Source organism: Pithys albifrons, chromosome Z (assembly GCF_047495875.1).
Source record: "Pithys albifrons albifrons isolate INPA30051 chromosome Z, PitAlb_v1, whole genome shotgun sequence".
Classification (NCBI taxonomy): domain Eukaryota; kingdom Metazoa; phylum Chordata; class Aves; order Passeriformes; family Thamnophilidae; genus Pithys; species Pithys albifrons.
Window position 1 is genome coordinate 29427392 of NC_092497.1, and position 15239 is coordinate 29442630.

The window sequence follows — 15239 nt, forward strand, 5'->3', positions numbered from 1 at the left end:
ACGTCCTGAGGTATTCACTGTCACTGTCCAAGCTCGCTAGGCCATGGCAGATGAACCTTAGGAGTAAAGGGTGGGGCCAGTTCTGCACACGCTGTGCCTCACCTAAAAAATCCATTGCGCAGTCTTGAAGGGTTCACCCACATTGCAAAGCCTTGTAGTGACAGGTGAGGGTCGAAAACGGCAGGTGATAGGAAGCAGCTGGAAGCCGCAGACCCAACCCTGCATGCAGGCGGTTCAGGATATGGGTCATTAGAGACTTGACCCCAGAGATGACAGTCTCTTGCGGCAGCATCCTGAATGACCGAGCAGCCTTTTCTAGGGACAGCACTGCTTGCTCCACACAGAGAGGGGCCTAGCAAAGGTGGCCTAAACAAAGCTCATCTCCACACCCGGTTGGATAACCGCGGCCAACCGGCATCTTCCATACGGTCAAACAAAAACAAAGAGATTTCAAAGGCATACACCTGCCTGCAAAGGTGTGCTCAAACTAACACTCGCATGTTGGAACATCAGAACCATGCTTGATACTGTGGATAGTGGACGTCCTGAGCGTCATTCTGCTCTAATTGCCCATGAACTGTCACGGCTCAACATTGACATTGCTGCTCTCAGTGAAGTTCGTCTTCATGAGGAAGGCAGCCTTAAAGAACATGGTGCTGGCTACACACTCTACTGGTCAGGCAAACCCAAAACCGAAACACACCTTTCAGGAGTTGGCTTCATGATTAAAAACTCTATTGCCTCCAAACTTGAAAATATGCCGACAGGTCATTCCCATCGCATTATGTCCTTACGCCTCCCTCTACACAACAAGCAACATGTTGTTCTTTTTAGCATATATGCCCCAACTCTCCAAGCTGACCCAGCGGAAAAAGACAAATTCTACACCGACCTGCACTGCCTCACCCAAAATGTTTCTGCAGATGATAAGATCATAATCCTTGGTGACTTCAATGCCAGAGTAGGTAAGAATTCTGAAGCCTGGAAAGGAGTCCTGGGCAAGCATGGTGTTGGAAACCGCAACGACAACGGACGCCTCCTGCTAGAGTTTTGTGCAGAACAGCAGCTCACCATCACCAACACTATCTTTCAACAGAAAGACAGCCTGAAGACAACCTGGATGCATCCTCGATCCAAGCACTGGCACCTCATTGACTATATCTTAGTACAACAGAGAAATGTCAGTGATGTCCGTCATACTCGAGTGATGCCGAGTGCAGAATGTCAAACAGACCATCGCCTTGTGCGTTGCAAACGTAACCTCCACTTCAAGCCCAAACCTAAGAGAGGCAGCATTCCAAGGAGGAAGCTCCAAGTCAGCAATCTTCAAACAGCCACCGTGAGAGACAGCTTCCCGGTAAACCTTCAAACTGGACTTAAAGATAATCCCATAGATCCCTCTCCTGAAGCACTTTGGCAACATATTAAAAGTTGCATCCTGCAATCCTCTGAAGAGTCCCTAGGGTTGTCCTCCAAGAAAAACAAAGACTGGTTTGATGAGAACAATCAAGAGATCCAGGAATTGTTGAAGAAGAAGAGAACTGCTCACCAAGTACACCTTGCTCAGCCATCTTGCCATATAAAAAAAGCCACCTTTCGTCTTGCATGCAGCAAGCTCCAACAGAAACTTCGAGACATCCAGAACAAATGGTGGCTCGACCTAGCAGAAAAGACACAACTATGCGCAGATTTGGGTGACCAAAGAGGATTCTATGAGGCCCTGAAAGCAGTGTATGGACCCACACACCAGGTTCAAAGCCCCCTACTCAGTGCAGATGGTCAAATGCATCTAACAGATAAAACCTCCGTCCTGAACCGATGGTCTGAGCACTTTCAGACTCTCTTCAGTTCCAACCATGTAGTCCAAGGCTCAGCAATTCAGCACATTACACATCAACCAGTGAAACATGAATTGAATGCAGCCCCTACTATGGGAGAGATACTCAAGGCCATACAACAGGTGAAAACTGGCAAGGCAGCTGGAGTTGATGGAATTCCACCTAAAATCTGGAAGCATGGAGGTTAAGCACTCCATGCCAAATTCCACAAGCTTGTTGTGCGTTGCTGGGAACAAGGGGAACTACCACCAGATCTCTGTGGTGCAGTCATCATCACCCTGTACAAGAAGAAAGGAGAAAAATCAGACTGCTCAAATTACTGAGGTATTACTTTGCTCTCCATTGCTGGTAAAATCCTTGCAAGAATACTTCTGAACAGATTAGTACCCACTATTGCAGAAGATCTTCTACCTGAAAGCCAGTGTGGGTTCAGAGCCAATGGGAGCACCACAGACATGGTGTTTGTTCTCAGACAACTGCAAGAGAAGTGTAGGGAACAGAACAAAGGTCTCTATGTAACAATTGTTGACCTCACCAAAGCTTTCGACACTGTGAGCAGAAAAGGCCTGTGGCAGACCTTGGAACGTTTAGGATGTCCCCCCACGTTCCTCAAAATGATCATCCTGCTACATGAGGATCAGCGTGGACAAGTCAGATATGGCGATGCACTCTCTGAGCCCTTTCCAATAACCAATGGTGTGAAACAAGGTTGCATTCTGGCACCAACTCTATTCATAATCTTCTTCAGCATGATGCTCCAAAGAGCCACAGCAGACCTCGATGAAGAAAACGGCATCTACATCCGATATCTTACCGATGGAAGCCTCTTCAACCTAAGGCGACTGAAGGCCCACACCAAGACCCTGAATCACCTTGTCCGTGAGCTGCTTTTTGCTGATGATGCCGCCCTCGTTGCTCACACAGAAGCAGCTCTGCAGCGCTTAACATCCTGCTTTGCAGAGGCTGCTGAGCTTTTTGGGCTGGAAGTCAGCCTGAAGAAGACGGAAGTTCTCTACCAACCTGCTCCTCCAGAAGTCTTCCATCATCCTCACATCACCATAGGCAATTCAGAGCTTAAGTCAGTCCAGCAGTTCACCTGTCTGGGAAGTATCATTTCCTCAGATGGTAGGATCGACAGAGAGGTAGACAACAGACTAGCAAAGGCATACAAAGCCTTCGGAAAACTCCATAAAAGAGTCTGGTCCAAAAACACCTGAAGAAAAGTACAAAGATTAGTGTCTACAGAGCCTGAGTTCTGTCTACTCTTTTATATGGGTCTGAATCATGGGTCATCTACCGCCACCACCTGCGGCTTCTCGAACGCTTCCATCAGCGCTGCCTCCATTCAATCCTAAACATCTGCTGGTCTGATTACATGACCAATGTGTCCATTCTTGAACAGGCAGGGGTCAGCAGTATCGAGGCCATGCTGATGAGAATGCAGCTGTGCTGGGCAGGGCACGTCTCCAGGATGGAGGATCACCGCCTTCCGAAGATTGTGCTCTATGGTGAACTCGCCACCGACTGCCGCAAGAGAGGAGCCCCGAAGAAGAGATACAAGGACTCCCTGAAACAATACCTCAGCCTTGGCCATATTGACTGCCATCAATGGTCCACTCTGGCCTCCAATCGGGATTCATGGAGACACACCATTCATGACGCTGCTGCTTCCTTTGAGAATGCACAGAGATTCAGTCTTGAGGAGAAAAGACAATGCAGAAAGAATCATTCCTTGCCAATGTCACCTAGGGAGACATTCCGCTGTGCCTTTTGTGACCAGACCTGCCTATCCCGTATCAGCCTTTTTAGCCAGCAGCACGCTTGCAGCAAGCGTGGGTAGTGCCCTTCTCAAATCTTCGTTCGCGAAGCCTAGCCATGATGATGAGTCCACCACTACTTAAAAAAAATATTGTAGTAGTATGTGTAGCTACTATTTAGTTCTGTGCACATATTTAAAGTCCTTATGCATTGTTTAGGGGAGCTTACTGGGGAGGAAGTGAGAACTAGGCACTCAGCTGTAAAACAAATAGGAAAAAATCAATCAGAACCCAAGGAGACTTGAACTTCTAAAAATGGAAGGTAAAGTTCTCCAGTTGGTCCTAGCTGTGGAGGAGGTACATAAGGAGAAAACTTAGGAAGTCTGCAGAGTAAAAACTACTTAGACAGTTGTAAGTGAAGTGCACTGTGTTTCAGCTATGTCCAAAGTTGAATAGATGGGTGATAACATGCTCTGAGAACTCACATTTACATTTTTCTCTTAACAGATAGTTATGAATTGTGTAGCTAGATTTGTGTCAGAGAATGCTTTCAATTAGTTTCTGAAGCAGAGCTGTGATCTAGTGTATCAAAGTCTTTCATGCAGACAGTCTTAGAGACAAATTCACCTAAAGTGAGGTCGACACACAAAATTTGCCCTTTATTGAAACGTACGTTTGTTCACTTTTATCTCTTGGAAAGCCAGAGAGGAATTACCAACTAAGACAGAATTTTCTTGGTAGTGTGATTTTGTCAACAAGAAACAATAGTGGACCTTTTGTAAATACTTCGTCTAACAGTGCAATCTCTGTTTTGGTGAAACTGAGTTTTATTTTGTGCCATCCAGATAGCTAAGGCAATGCAAAATGGAAATTAGAAAAAAAGAAAAAGAAAAAAAAGGCTTGTGTTGTCTGGGTCTGAAAATAAAGGAAAAACCCCAAAACCAGAAAAGAATGTATAAGCAAAAAGAGAAGATGGTGATTTTCAATACACTGAACCATAATGCATTGATATTACGTAGTTTTTACTGTTTTGTTTTTTTTCATCTACGCATCTAGGTGAGGACTACAGTGTTGCCTCATCAGATGTTGTCTTATTAGAAGGGGAAACAAGTAAAGCTGTGCCAATTTATATAATTAATGATATCAATCCTGAAGTTGAGGAGTCATTTTATGTTCAGCTGCTGAATCAAACAACAGGGGGAGCCTTGCTTGGATCTTTGACAAGAGCGATCATAACTATTGAGGCTTCTGATGACCCATTTGGATCCTTTGGTAAAAGAGTGCTTATTTAATTTCTTCTGTTAACATTTTTATTGTGCGTTTGTGGCTGAACTGTTAATGGGCAACTGAATAAAAATTCAGAAGGGGAAGTCTGGATGAAAACAGTAAAGTAAAAGATAATATAAACTGAATTAAAAACATGCAATTAAGAAGTAGTGGTGCTTTAATATGACAAAAATTGTATTGCTTTTGTCAGTTGATATAGCAAGATTTTGTAATCTTCTAATGGAGATAGATGGATTTTAGTTTACTTTTCTTGTATTTTATGCATTCAAAGTGCTACATTTCTCTGATAGGTTTAAACCAAAATCTGTATGCTAGTATCTGTTGCTTAAATACTTTGATACCTTTGTTTACTAAATAATCAGCTTAAACAGATTTAAAAATCTGGGGAAATCGAAAAATGTAAAGAGAAATTAGATTACATTCTCTTATTTTCTATCAAGTGCTTTCATTTTTGTTCTGCCTATTACTAATAAAACAAAACATGTAGACTTCCCAAATTAAGTTTCATTGCAGATGTTTTGAGAAGGATTTTGATGATTTAAAAAATTTATTCATTATTTTAGAAATCTGTCTTTTTGCTTGTTGTTTGTTTTTTTGTATTTTCCTTGCTTTTTCCTTTAGCTTACTCTTCTCTCACTGCACACTCTACTTAGTTCTTATTTTAGTAGAATGTGGTAGAGGAAAGAAAGAAAACATAAGGAAAATTAATAATTCCAGGTGGAGAGCTAACTTAATTCTTAAAAACTTAAAATTTAATACAAAGAAGATTTTGCATGCATTAGCAATAGCGTTGCCATCAAATCAAGGGAGGTGATCCTGCCCTTCTACTCAGCCCTAGTGAGGCCACATTTGGAGTGCTGTGTCCAGTTCTGGGCTCCTCAGTACAAGAGAGAAACGAAGCTCCTGGAGGGGATCCAGTGGAGGGCTATAAAGATGATTAAGGGGCTGAAGCATCTCTCTTCTGAGGAAGGGCTGAGAGTTGGGCCTGTGGAGAAAAGACAACTGAGAGCGAACTCATCAATAAGTTTCTGAAGGGAAGGTGTCAGAGGATGGACCAGGCTTTTCTTGGTGGTGCCAAGCAACAGGACAAGAGCCCGTGGGTAGAAACAAATGCACAGAAAGTTCCACCTGAACATGAGGAAGGACTTTACTGTACAGTGACCACACACTGGAGCAAGTTGTCCAGAGAGACTGTGGAGTCTCCCACACTGTAGACATCCAAGAACTATCTGGACATAGTGCTGTGCCATGTGCTCTTGGATGACCCCGCTTGAGCAGGGAGGTTCGACCAGGTGACCCATTGTGGTCTCATCCAACCTGACCCTTTCTGTGGTTCTGAGACTTCTACTTAACTTCTTCCATGTTAGATTGTTTTTGATACATTTCTTCAATAAATGATATGAAAGCTGATAAGGAGTTTCCTTGATGGGAAAAATGAAATTTTATTCTAAGAGCAAAGAACGTTTCATGGATAAACTCATGCAATGGTTGTGTTGGGATATACTTTTTGGATGAGGGCTTAGTTTTCATGCTAGTTTTCTCTGCAGATGAAAATACGAATATTGAGAGTTTTCTATAAAGTTTAAACCTGCTTAAAGATGATTCACCTGCACAAGTAAATACAATCAAGTGGAACAAAGCTATATACTTTACTTTTAATAAATTTATCTGTTTCATTCTTAATGCACTTACGTTTCTCTGTGGTGTACTTCAGTCTTTCAGAATACCCACTTCACTGTGACGGAGCCTGAGTTTGGATCAGTAACCATAAATCTGCCAATAATCCGCAATGCTGGGACACTGGGTAATGTCACTGTTCATTGGGCTGCTACCATTAATGGGCATCCTGCTGACGATGACTTGCAGGTCGCCGAGGGTAATACTACTTTTGCCCCTGGGGAAGCCATTCAGATGTTGCTGTTGGAAATCCTGGCTGATGATGTTCCGGAAGTAGAAGAAGTAAGTAAAGATTTGCATCTTTCTTGAATAGTATTAAGAGTTTTAACTTGTTTAAAAAATGTGTGCAAATCAAAACAAGGAATGTTTTGTCTACAAGAAGTTCAGTTCTTTCTTTGCTTGTGATTATTTTTAGAAATAGCAAAAGCTGTTTAGCTGAATTTTTTTTTCTTTTCCAGGTTGTCCTTGTAGAATTAACTCATGCCTCCAATGGTGGTGCTATCGGCTTGGATGGCACAGCAAATATTGTGATACCTGCCAATGATAATCCTTATGGCACAGTTTTCTTTCATCAACCCTCATACCGAATTCAGGAGCCATTAGAAAGAAATATGCTTGCAAATATAACAGTCATGCGAAGGTTTGTATAATGTTTGCTCTTTTCGTATCTCTTATTTTTTCTTCCTTTTTTTAGTTTTTTTTTTTGCTATTTCAAATGTCATTCTCTTGTATCAGTATTTGCATCAATTGCTTGATCTGCCAGCTCAATTAAATTTTATTTCATATAAATCGATTTTGAACTAGATGTCTTGATTATTCAAAATCTACATAATATACTTACATGTAATACAGATTTGTAATGTAAACCCAGTGTACACAGTATACTTGAAGTTCATTCTGACTGTTCAATCGTCAGACCATTTAAAGTCACAAAATAGCCTGTTCCTGTGATGTAGATTGGAGGACAAAATGCATCAACTGTTGTGTGGTGGAATACAGCAAGAAAAGTAGAACACATTTTGTGAGTTTGATATATCCTGAGGACACCTAGGAGGAACAATGGCAATGTTGGACAGCACAGGTTTTTTGTTCCTTGTCAGTCCTAAGAGGACTGTTAATTCCTAGAAACAAATGTTTGCAAACATGCCCTCTATTAATAGGCTTTAATTAGTTGTTTGTAAGTTTTTGGCAATTCAGAAAGGATCAGTTGTTTTTATTCACTTTTATTTTTCACCCAGCAATATATAGAACATTAGACATGTTTCACCAGCTAACATGATGTTTTTATTTTAATGTTTTGTAGGGGTGGAAAGTTTGGTCAGCTGCAAATATTTTACAGCACTTCTGAGACTGATGTTGTAGCTCTTGCCATTGAGCAAGGTGAAGATATCCTGGCCTATTATGAGTCTCCTCTACAAGGAATTCCTGACCAGCCATCCAGGACCAGAGTGAATGTGTCAGCAGCAAGTGACCCACTGTATGCCTGTGCAACTCAGTGCCTAAAAGAACAAGCGTGTTCAGCCTTTACATTTTCCAGTGCCTCTGAGATTCCTCTCTGCCTTTGGCTCACAACAGAGATCAGCCCATTAACTAACACATCAGGATTATGGACCTACAAGAAAAACATCAGCTGTGCATCCACTCTGTTTAGCACACAGGCCATTGCTGGTAGTGATTATGAATCTATCACAAGACAGTGGGCCATCATGCAGGAGGGGGAAGAGTTCGCAAATCTCACAGTTACCATACTCCCTGACAGCCTGCCAGAGCTGGATGAAAAATTCACTATATCCCTTTTGAAAGTTGAACTAATGAACATCTCAGCCAGCTTAAAAAATCAACCATCTATAGGACAGCCAAATACTTCCACAGTTATCATAATGATGAATGGGGATGCCTTTGGAGTGTTTAAGATCTTCAGTGTGAGTCCCAATGCAACTCAGGAAGGTCTGTGTATTGAAGTAGAAGAACGCCCTCAGACCAAAGTGCAGCTAATGATACATAGGACAGAAGGCAGCCTGGGACAGGTGACAGTGGAATGGCGTGTTGTTGGTGGAACTGCTACACCAAACTTGGATTTTGTGGGCGTTGGTGAGATTCTGGTGTTTGCTGAAGGTGAGGCAAGGTTTTGCTCTAGCTTCTGTTGTATAAAACTGAAGAAAACCAGAAAGAACCTAACAACACACACTAAAAACAAAAGAAAAAAAAAGAAAAAAATGAAAAGTATAAATATCTAAGTATTTTTAAGGATATATTGTGGTATGTATTATAAAGATTAAATTTTTATTGAATAAACAAAGAATAATGTTGCAGAAATTAGTTATTATATCAAGGATAATGAAAATGACAATCAGGTCTAAGTGGTCTTTTTGCAATCTTCAGTCAGTACAGCCCTAATTTTTAATGATACATCTTTTTAGATTCTGAAGTTATATTGATTTCATAACATGACATAACAGGATATTGCAAAGAGGATTAACAAGTCTGTGGCAGGCATTAAGCACCATCCAACATGACTGATACACTTCACATTTTCAAAGTCTGAGATGATTGAACAATAATCTTGAAAACAATTTATGTGAATGTAGTAAAGATTCTGGTGTGCATTTACCTTGCTAAATCATCTGACCTCAAATGAGGGGTTGCTGGAAGTAATTCTGAAACTGACATGTAATTACATTAGTGTTTGTAGGTTTAGTAAATCTTTTTAAAATACTTTGAAGGACAATGTAGCAAAAAATGCATGTAACTTGTAAATGGTTATTCTCATAGGGAATAGGATATGCATATGCCCTGAGCAATAGGATCGTGTTGCCAATTATAATGGATTATGTGTATGAGATGGAATCATACGTATGTATGATTATACATACATCAAATACGTAATTGATTGTGTTTGCTGTTTACATTATCAGTCTTTGACATTCCAGAACACAGGCATCTAACTAAGTGAGAGCCCACTTTAATGTATTCGTTGGTCCAGTAAATGTAATCAAATTGAATGTACATATCTCTGTATGCGGTTCATCAGACAACTTATTTACATGGAAGTTTTTCTTACAAGAATTACATTCCCCTTATCTAATTTGAATATGAACACCAGAAAACTTACAAAGCAGATAAAGAATTCTAGACATTCAGAAATTACACCTACATTGTTAATTTATACATAATAGATTTAATAAGTTTTAATTACATTGCCTAATATAATTTTTCATTAGTATAAGTCTTGGTACTGACATTCAATAACTTCTGGACAAGTAAATACATACTCCTTGCGTCCTTTCTAATATTAATTTAATATTTACTACTAGAAGACATGATTGTATCTTTTTAAAAGGTGAATTTTTTTGCAAACACATAAGTATGTATATGTTCTTTTCCTTGTAGGTGAAACAAAAAAGATGGTCACATTGACCATTTTAGATGATCTAGAGCCAGAGGATAATGAAAGCATCATAATCAGCCTGGTCCATACTGAAGGAGGAAGTAGAATTCTGCCCAATTTCGACACTGTCACAGTGATTATCCTGGCAAGTGATAATGTGGCGGGAATCGTTGGCTTCCAGACAGCTGGAAGGTCTGTTATTGGTCGTGAAGGTGGGTTCTGGTTGTTGATCACACTTGTGTTTTTTTAACATGAGCTTTCCTCTCTGTCCTTTCTGTTGACAATGACTCAGTGATTCACTGTTCAGAGAATGCCAGCAAGCAGAGAATGACTACAGATTTGACATATTTCATTGGGTTTTTAACTCTTGCAAAAATAGCACAAATAAAATCTATGGAAAGAAAACATTTTGTATATTATGATCTGTTTCTACCTTTTTTTTTCTGAAGATTGTGCCTTGCTTCTGTTAGTATTGTATTTCTAAGCTCCTTTTAGCATTTCTTGTCTTACTCATTTATATCATATTCTAGAAATTCCATCATACATACCAAATAGTAGTCTTAAGCAAATATTATTCATCACTGTACTTACATTTAACTTTAAATCATCTAGGAATTATTCCCACAGAAAGATTAGAATCAAATCTTCCATCTTTCTGGCTCAATAACCTGCTGTTTCAAAATTTTTCTTTATGCTCTTTTATGGTATCTTATTTAGGAGTGTGGCAATCCTGATGTCATCAGTCAGTTGTGACTTTTGAGAAAACCAGTAATAATTAGGTATCTAGTGTCTAGTAGTGCTTTGAGAGATCATGTTGCATGTTTGATCTAAGGGTTTGGTACAGTTCTGCAGAGGAGAGTAGCAGTACTAAGAGTGATTGCTTTTATCAGCCTTTGCTGGAATCAAAACGTATTGTAGTCTCACTTTTTCTGGCATGCCAACTGATAGGCAGGGAAGCTTCACAAAACAGAAATCTGCTGTCCAGGAATGTGTGCATTGTATTTTCTGTTGGAAGAAGAAGGTCTGTCTCAAAAGAACATGTTCTGTTTTTTTTTTTTTCCATGAAATGGAAGGATACCATATGTCTTAGTGTAAGGCAAGTGCTCAGGTAGTGACTTCAAGAAAAGGATCACCTCCCCTTTCACCAAGAGAGAGAGAAAATGATGGGCGGTATAAGTTAAAAAATAACCGTTTACTGTCAAAAACTATAGGAGCAGCAACAACGGCAATATAAATGGAATGATTGAAACCAACAACAAATAGAGATCACGTCTAGTCTCCTCACCTCCCATGGTCAAAAACATGGTCAAAGATGGAGAGAATTCTTCTCTCCCTCAGCCTCCCCCACCTGGCTCTGGTGAAGCAGTATGTGTGTATGTATGTGTTTGTTTATTTGTTTGTTAAACATCTCCTCCAAAACAATGTTGGAGAAAAGGAATAAAATACAAAACCTGCTTTAGCCATGACACTATAACATTTCATTTTTTATTTAGATATGATTTCTGTTAATTCTGTACTAGTTTGTGCCCAGTTTTCATCCTTTATTCTTCCACCTTAGTGGTTCTGAGCTGCTTACCAAGCTGGCTCCTGTCTGGCAGGCTAAGAGCCATGGTTGATGAGCAGAAGGAATTAATATAAATCTCATTCCCAAAGGTTATGATGACCTGGGAAACTTTCCACTGGCTAAATATTATTCATAGCATGCTAGGAAATGCTGGCTATTTGAAGCTGAAGTACTCTGCTGTAGTGTGAAAATTACTTGACTTCAATTCCTTCAGCTTGTAAAAATAATGCATTGCATTATAGTGAGAAAAAACAACCAAACTAGTTCCCTTTGATTAAGAAAAAAGAATGAGCTAAAGCCTTTATGATTTCAGTGTTTTAATTTCATTTTCACTATCCCTTTTTTTTATTTGAATGCAAGTTTTCAGGCATAAATCCAAATATTGTTATCTTTAAGATTTATTCTATTATTGAACAGTTTTTGTCAAGCAAACCACAATTATTTTCAAGTTGTGCATATTCTTTACCACCTGATTGAGGGCAAGGGTAGCATTTTAGTATAGAAAGAGTATGCAATGGTTGTGTGGCTCTGACTGTGTTAGGTGAAAACACAGTGCAGTAGCTTGAAATGGGGAAGAGGGAGAGGATGGATGAGGTGCCCACCTCTTTTCTCTGTGATAAATGCAGAAATCTAAAGAAATATTTAAAATGGTGGAATATTAAAAAACTTAAATAGTGAAATTAGCACAATAACACTTTCAATATTCAGAACCTGATTAGTACTTGTATTAATATTTCTTACTGGGTAAGAATAACAAAGATTCTGGTAAATCTGACCGAGAAACAAGGGTCAATAACTGACTGCCTGAGGGCCTTTAATTGTGATGGATTGGACTTCAGGTTTCTTCTTAGTGTTTGGACTGCAGTGTAATGCAGCAGGTTTCTGCATCATAAAGTATTGTGTTCCAGATTCAGTGAAAATCCATTGTGTTATGTAATGTATTGAAATAACTTGTCTGTGTGTTTTGTGATGGGGCTAAAGTAATTATTTTTCTGTCAAATATTTACTTGTTTGCAATGGATGTGTAAAATTTGCAAATAGGATGCAGTGAGATTTCAGTGCAGTGTTAAATGATACAACTAATTAACCTCAGGGGAACTTGAAAACCTGCAGTCTGTCCTTGGATGTCTGAATGTAGAAGCAGAATCCTTGTGATGTCAATAAATTTTGAATTCCTTTATTCTCTCAGAAATATCTTAAAATAACATATGAACCAAGGCTTAACTGAAGTTTGAAATTATGAAATGGAATAACATACTAATTCTATGTATTTGAAAATTGATGTATACAATTTTTGTATTACTTCTTCACAATTTTATATTTTCTATTTCAGTTTATTATATTAAGGTCTCTTAAAGTTAGTTGTTCATATCTCTGTCATTGGTAGCCAATATGTGTGCATCTCTCTATTTCCTTTTTTTTTTCTCAAAAGAATATGTCCAGACAATGATCAAAATTGTTCCTGCCAGTTTTAGCTATACAATACTGCCCTGCAGAATAGTATACCAGCATAACCAGATAGCATCCTAATTTGGTGCTCTCTAAATTACATAATCAGTGAAAATAGCTGTGCTGCTCAATTCTCTGTACCATGGAGTAGGAATCTACATAACACCACATCTGCTCTTTCACTTTCATAGATGTATCTCAGTGTTTCTCAATAGAGTAGCTTCTAAGTATGTACCTAACACAAATCAGAAGATGGAATTATTGTACTCTGCAACAGCAAAAAAATTCCAGTAGTTTATATCAATGCTAAGAAAGTTGTTCTCTGTCAGCTTGGGGCGAAACTAAGCTTATCAGTTATTTGTTTCTGCATCAGTAAAATAAATTTTGAAAAATTTTTTTGTTTTCTTCATTCTTTGGTAAGCAGACAAAAAAAATCTCTTTATGATTATTTCCAAGCATCTCAAGATTATAAAGTTCTGTAGATTTCATGTGCTTGAAGGCCAATACTGTACGTAGTGGCAAACTTCCATTCTGTGCATTTGAAAAATACAGATGCAATACATGTTTATTATAAATAAACATCTGTCCTCTAATGTGAATATATTGCATAATATTACTAATGTTACCTGCTAAACTATTTCATATAAGTATGTTAAATTTATTTTCCCATATTTAAATTTTTCATTTTAATTAATATATATAATTTCTGTAAATGTATATAGATATTTAATATTATTAAAAAATCTATATTTTTGGTGAATTTTTCAAAGTTTTCTAAAGTGTTTACTCTTTTTAAGTGACCACTGTATTAAATATTATACATGCAGAAAAAATACTGTAATTACTTCTTATAGATGCATAATATCATTTGCTACTGATTATGTCAGAAATTGTAATACATTATTATGCAATATACATTAAAAATCATGAAACTTGAATGTTTTGCTTTTAAGTACTTTATTTTTAAAATTTTGAATTATTAATTTTTTTCTGGATGTTAGAATTCTAACACTGATATAATTTTTAAGTTAAAACTCATATAAATGGAACTTGCAGGTAATTACGAACATTTTTCTTCATACACTATGTAAAATCACAAGACACTGGAGATGTTAGGATCATGTATCTTCCTTTCCAGTTTGCTGTTCCAGAAAACTGTGTGTATACAGCATTCACTCTGTTGTGTAGTTCACCGACAGGTACTGCTCTTCTTTTTGTGCATATTTTAATGGCACTTACTCATCTGAACCAGGTTCTCTTATATTTTGATAGTGTTTTCCTAGAGTGAACTAAAACCAGAAAAACTCAGGATGAAAGAGTTTAGGTTTATGAGTTTCTGCTTCAGTGTTAGAAGTGAACATATTGTTTAACTACAGTGAAGCTCACTATTAAACATATTAAGATGTTTCAGAAAAAAGTATTTTAACTTGTTTTTGGCTTTTCATTTTAATGGTTGAAGTGTAGGAGAGGAAACAGGAAATATTGCATCTTACTGTTTATTCCTAGGAGAAGAACTGGAATTCCATATTGTAAGAACTGCCCCAGGACTGGGAAATGTTACTGTTGAGTGGAAGATAGTTGGACATAATGTAAAACAAAATTTTGAAAACTATTCTGGAATACTGTTTTTCCCTGAGGTAAGTGCACAAGCAAGTCTAGTGGCTACAGGATAATACTGTAATTTGAAGTGAGCTGAGGAAGCGGATGTGCTTTTATAGTAGTTTCTTTTTCTTGATGTGATTATTTACTCTCCCCTTTACTCTAGGAGTTCTAAACTGCAGGGAGTTTATAGTTTTTGCTACTTCATATTTACATTTTTGTAAAAGTGTTGCTCGAAATACATATGATATTGTGACATCACTTGTAATCTATACACTAGTGACTAATCAATTTATCAATAAAATAAATAGGGGACATTGAATACAACATTGTATGTTCCCTTGCTGGATGACCATATTCCTGAAGAAAAGGAAGAATACCGGATCATTCTATTTGACATCAAAACCGAAGGTAATGCAGAACTACAGCCTGCTATATCATAACACTCCCATTTGGTAGCATAATGTTTTCCTATGTATTAATCCACTTTGGAAGCATAGTACTAAGCATACTGGAAATGTTGAAAACTGCAAAATTTGTTCACATTTTATCAAAACAGTTTTGATACTTCTGTGTATATGAGTTTGTCTTTATATGTATAGATATACATTTACATTTAAAGCCCACAGTGTCTTTGCATTTTTCATTAACTCTGTTTAATTCAGTATTTATGTGCTTCC

The 15239-nt window shown here is 38.2% G+C and overlaps 1 protein-coding gene across 1 annotated transcript in view; it reads left to right on the forward strand.

Moving 5' to 3' along the window:
* ADGRV1 (adhesion G protein-coupled receptor V1) overlaps positions 1-15239 on the forward strand; it is a 273128-nt gene that overhangs the window by 61608 nt on the left and 196281 nt on the right. Inside the window, exons 31-37 of the mRNA XM_071580491.1 lie at positions 4652-4867; positions 6597-6841; positions 7018-7199; positions 7863-8674; positions 9950-10159; positions 14467-14597; positions 14871-14970. Coding sequence (XP_071436592.1) covers positions 4652-4867; positions 6597-6841; positions 7018-7199; positions 7863-8674; positions 9950-10159; positions 14467-14597; positions 14871-14970 — 1896 coding nt within the window. The remainder of the gene's footprint in view (positions 1-4651; positions 4868-6596; positions 6842-7017; positions 7200-7862; positions 8675-9949; positions 10160-14466; positions 14598-14870; positions 14971-15239) is intronic.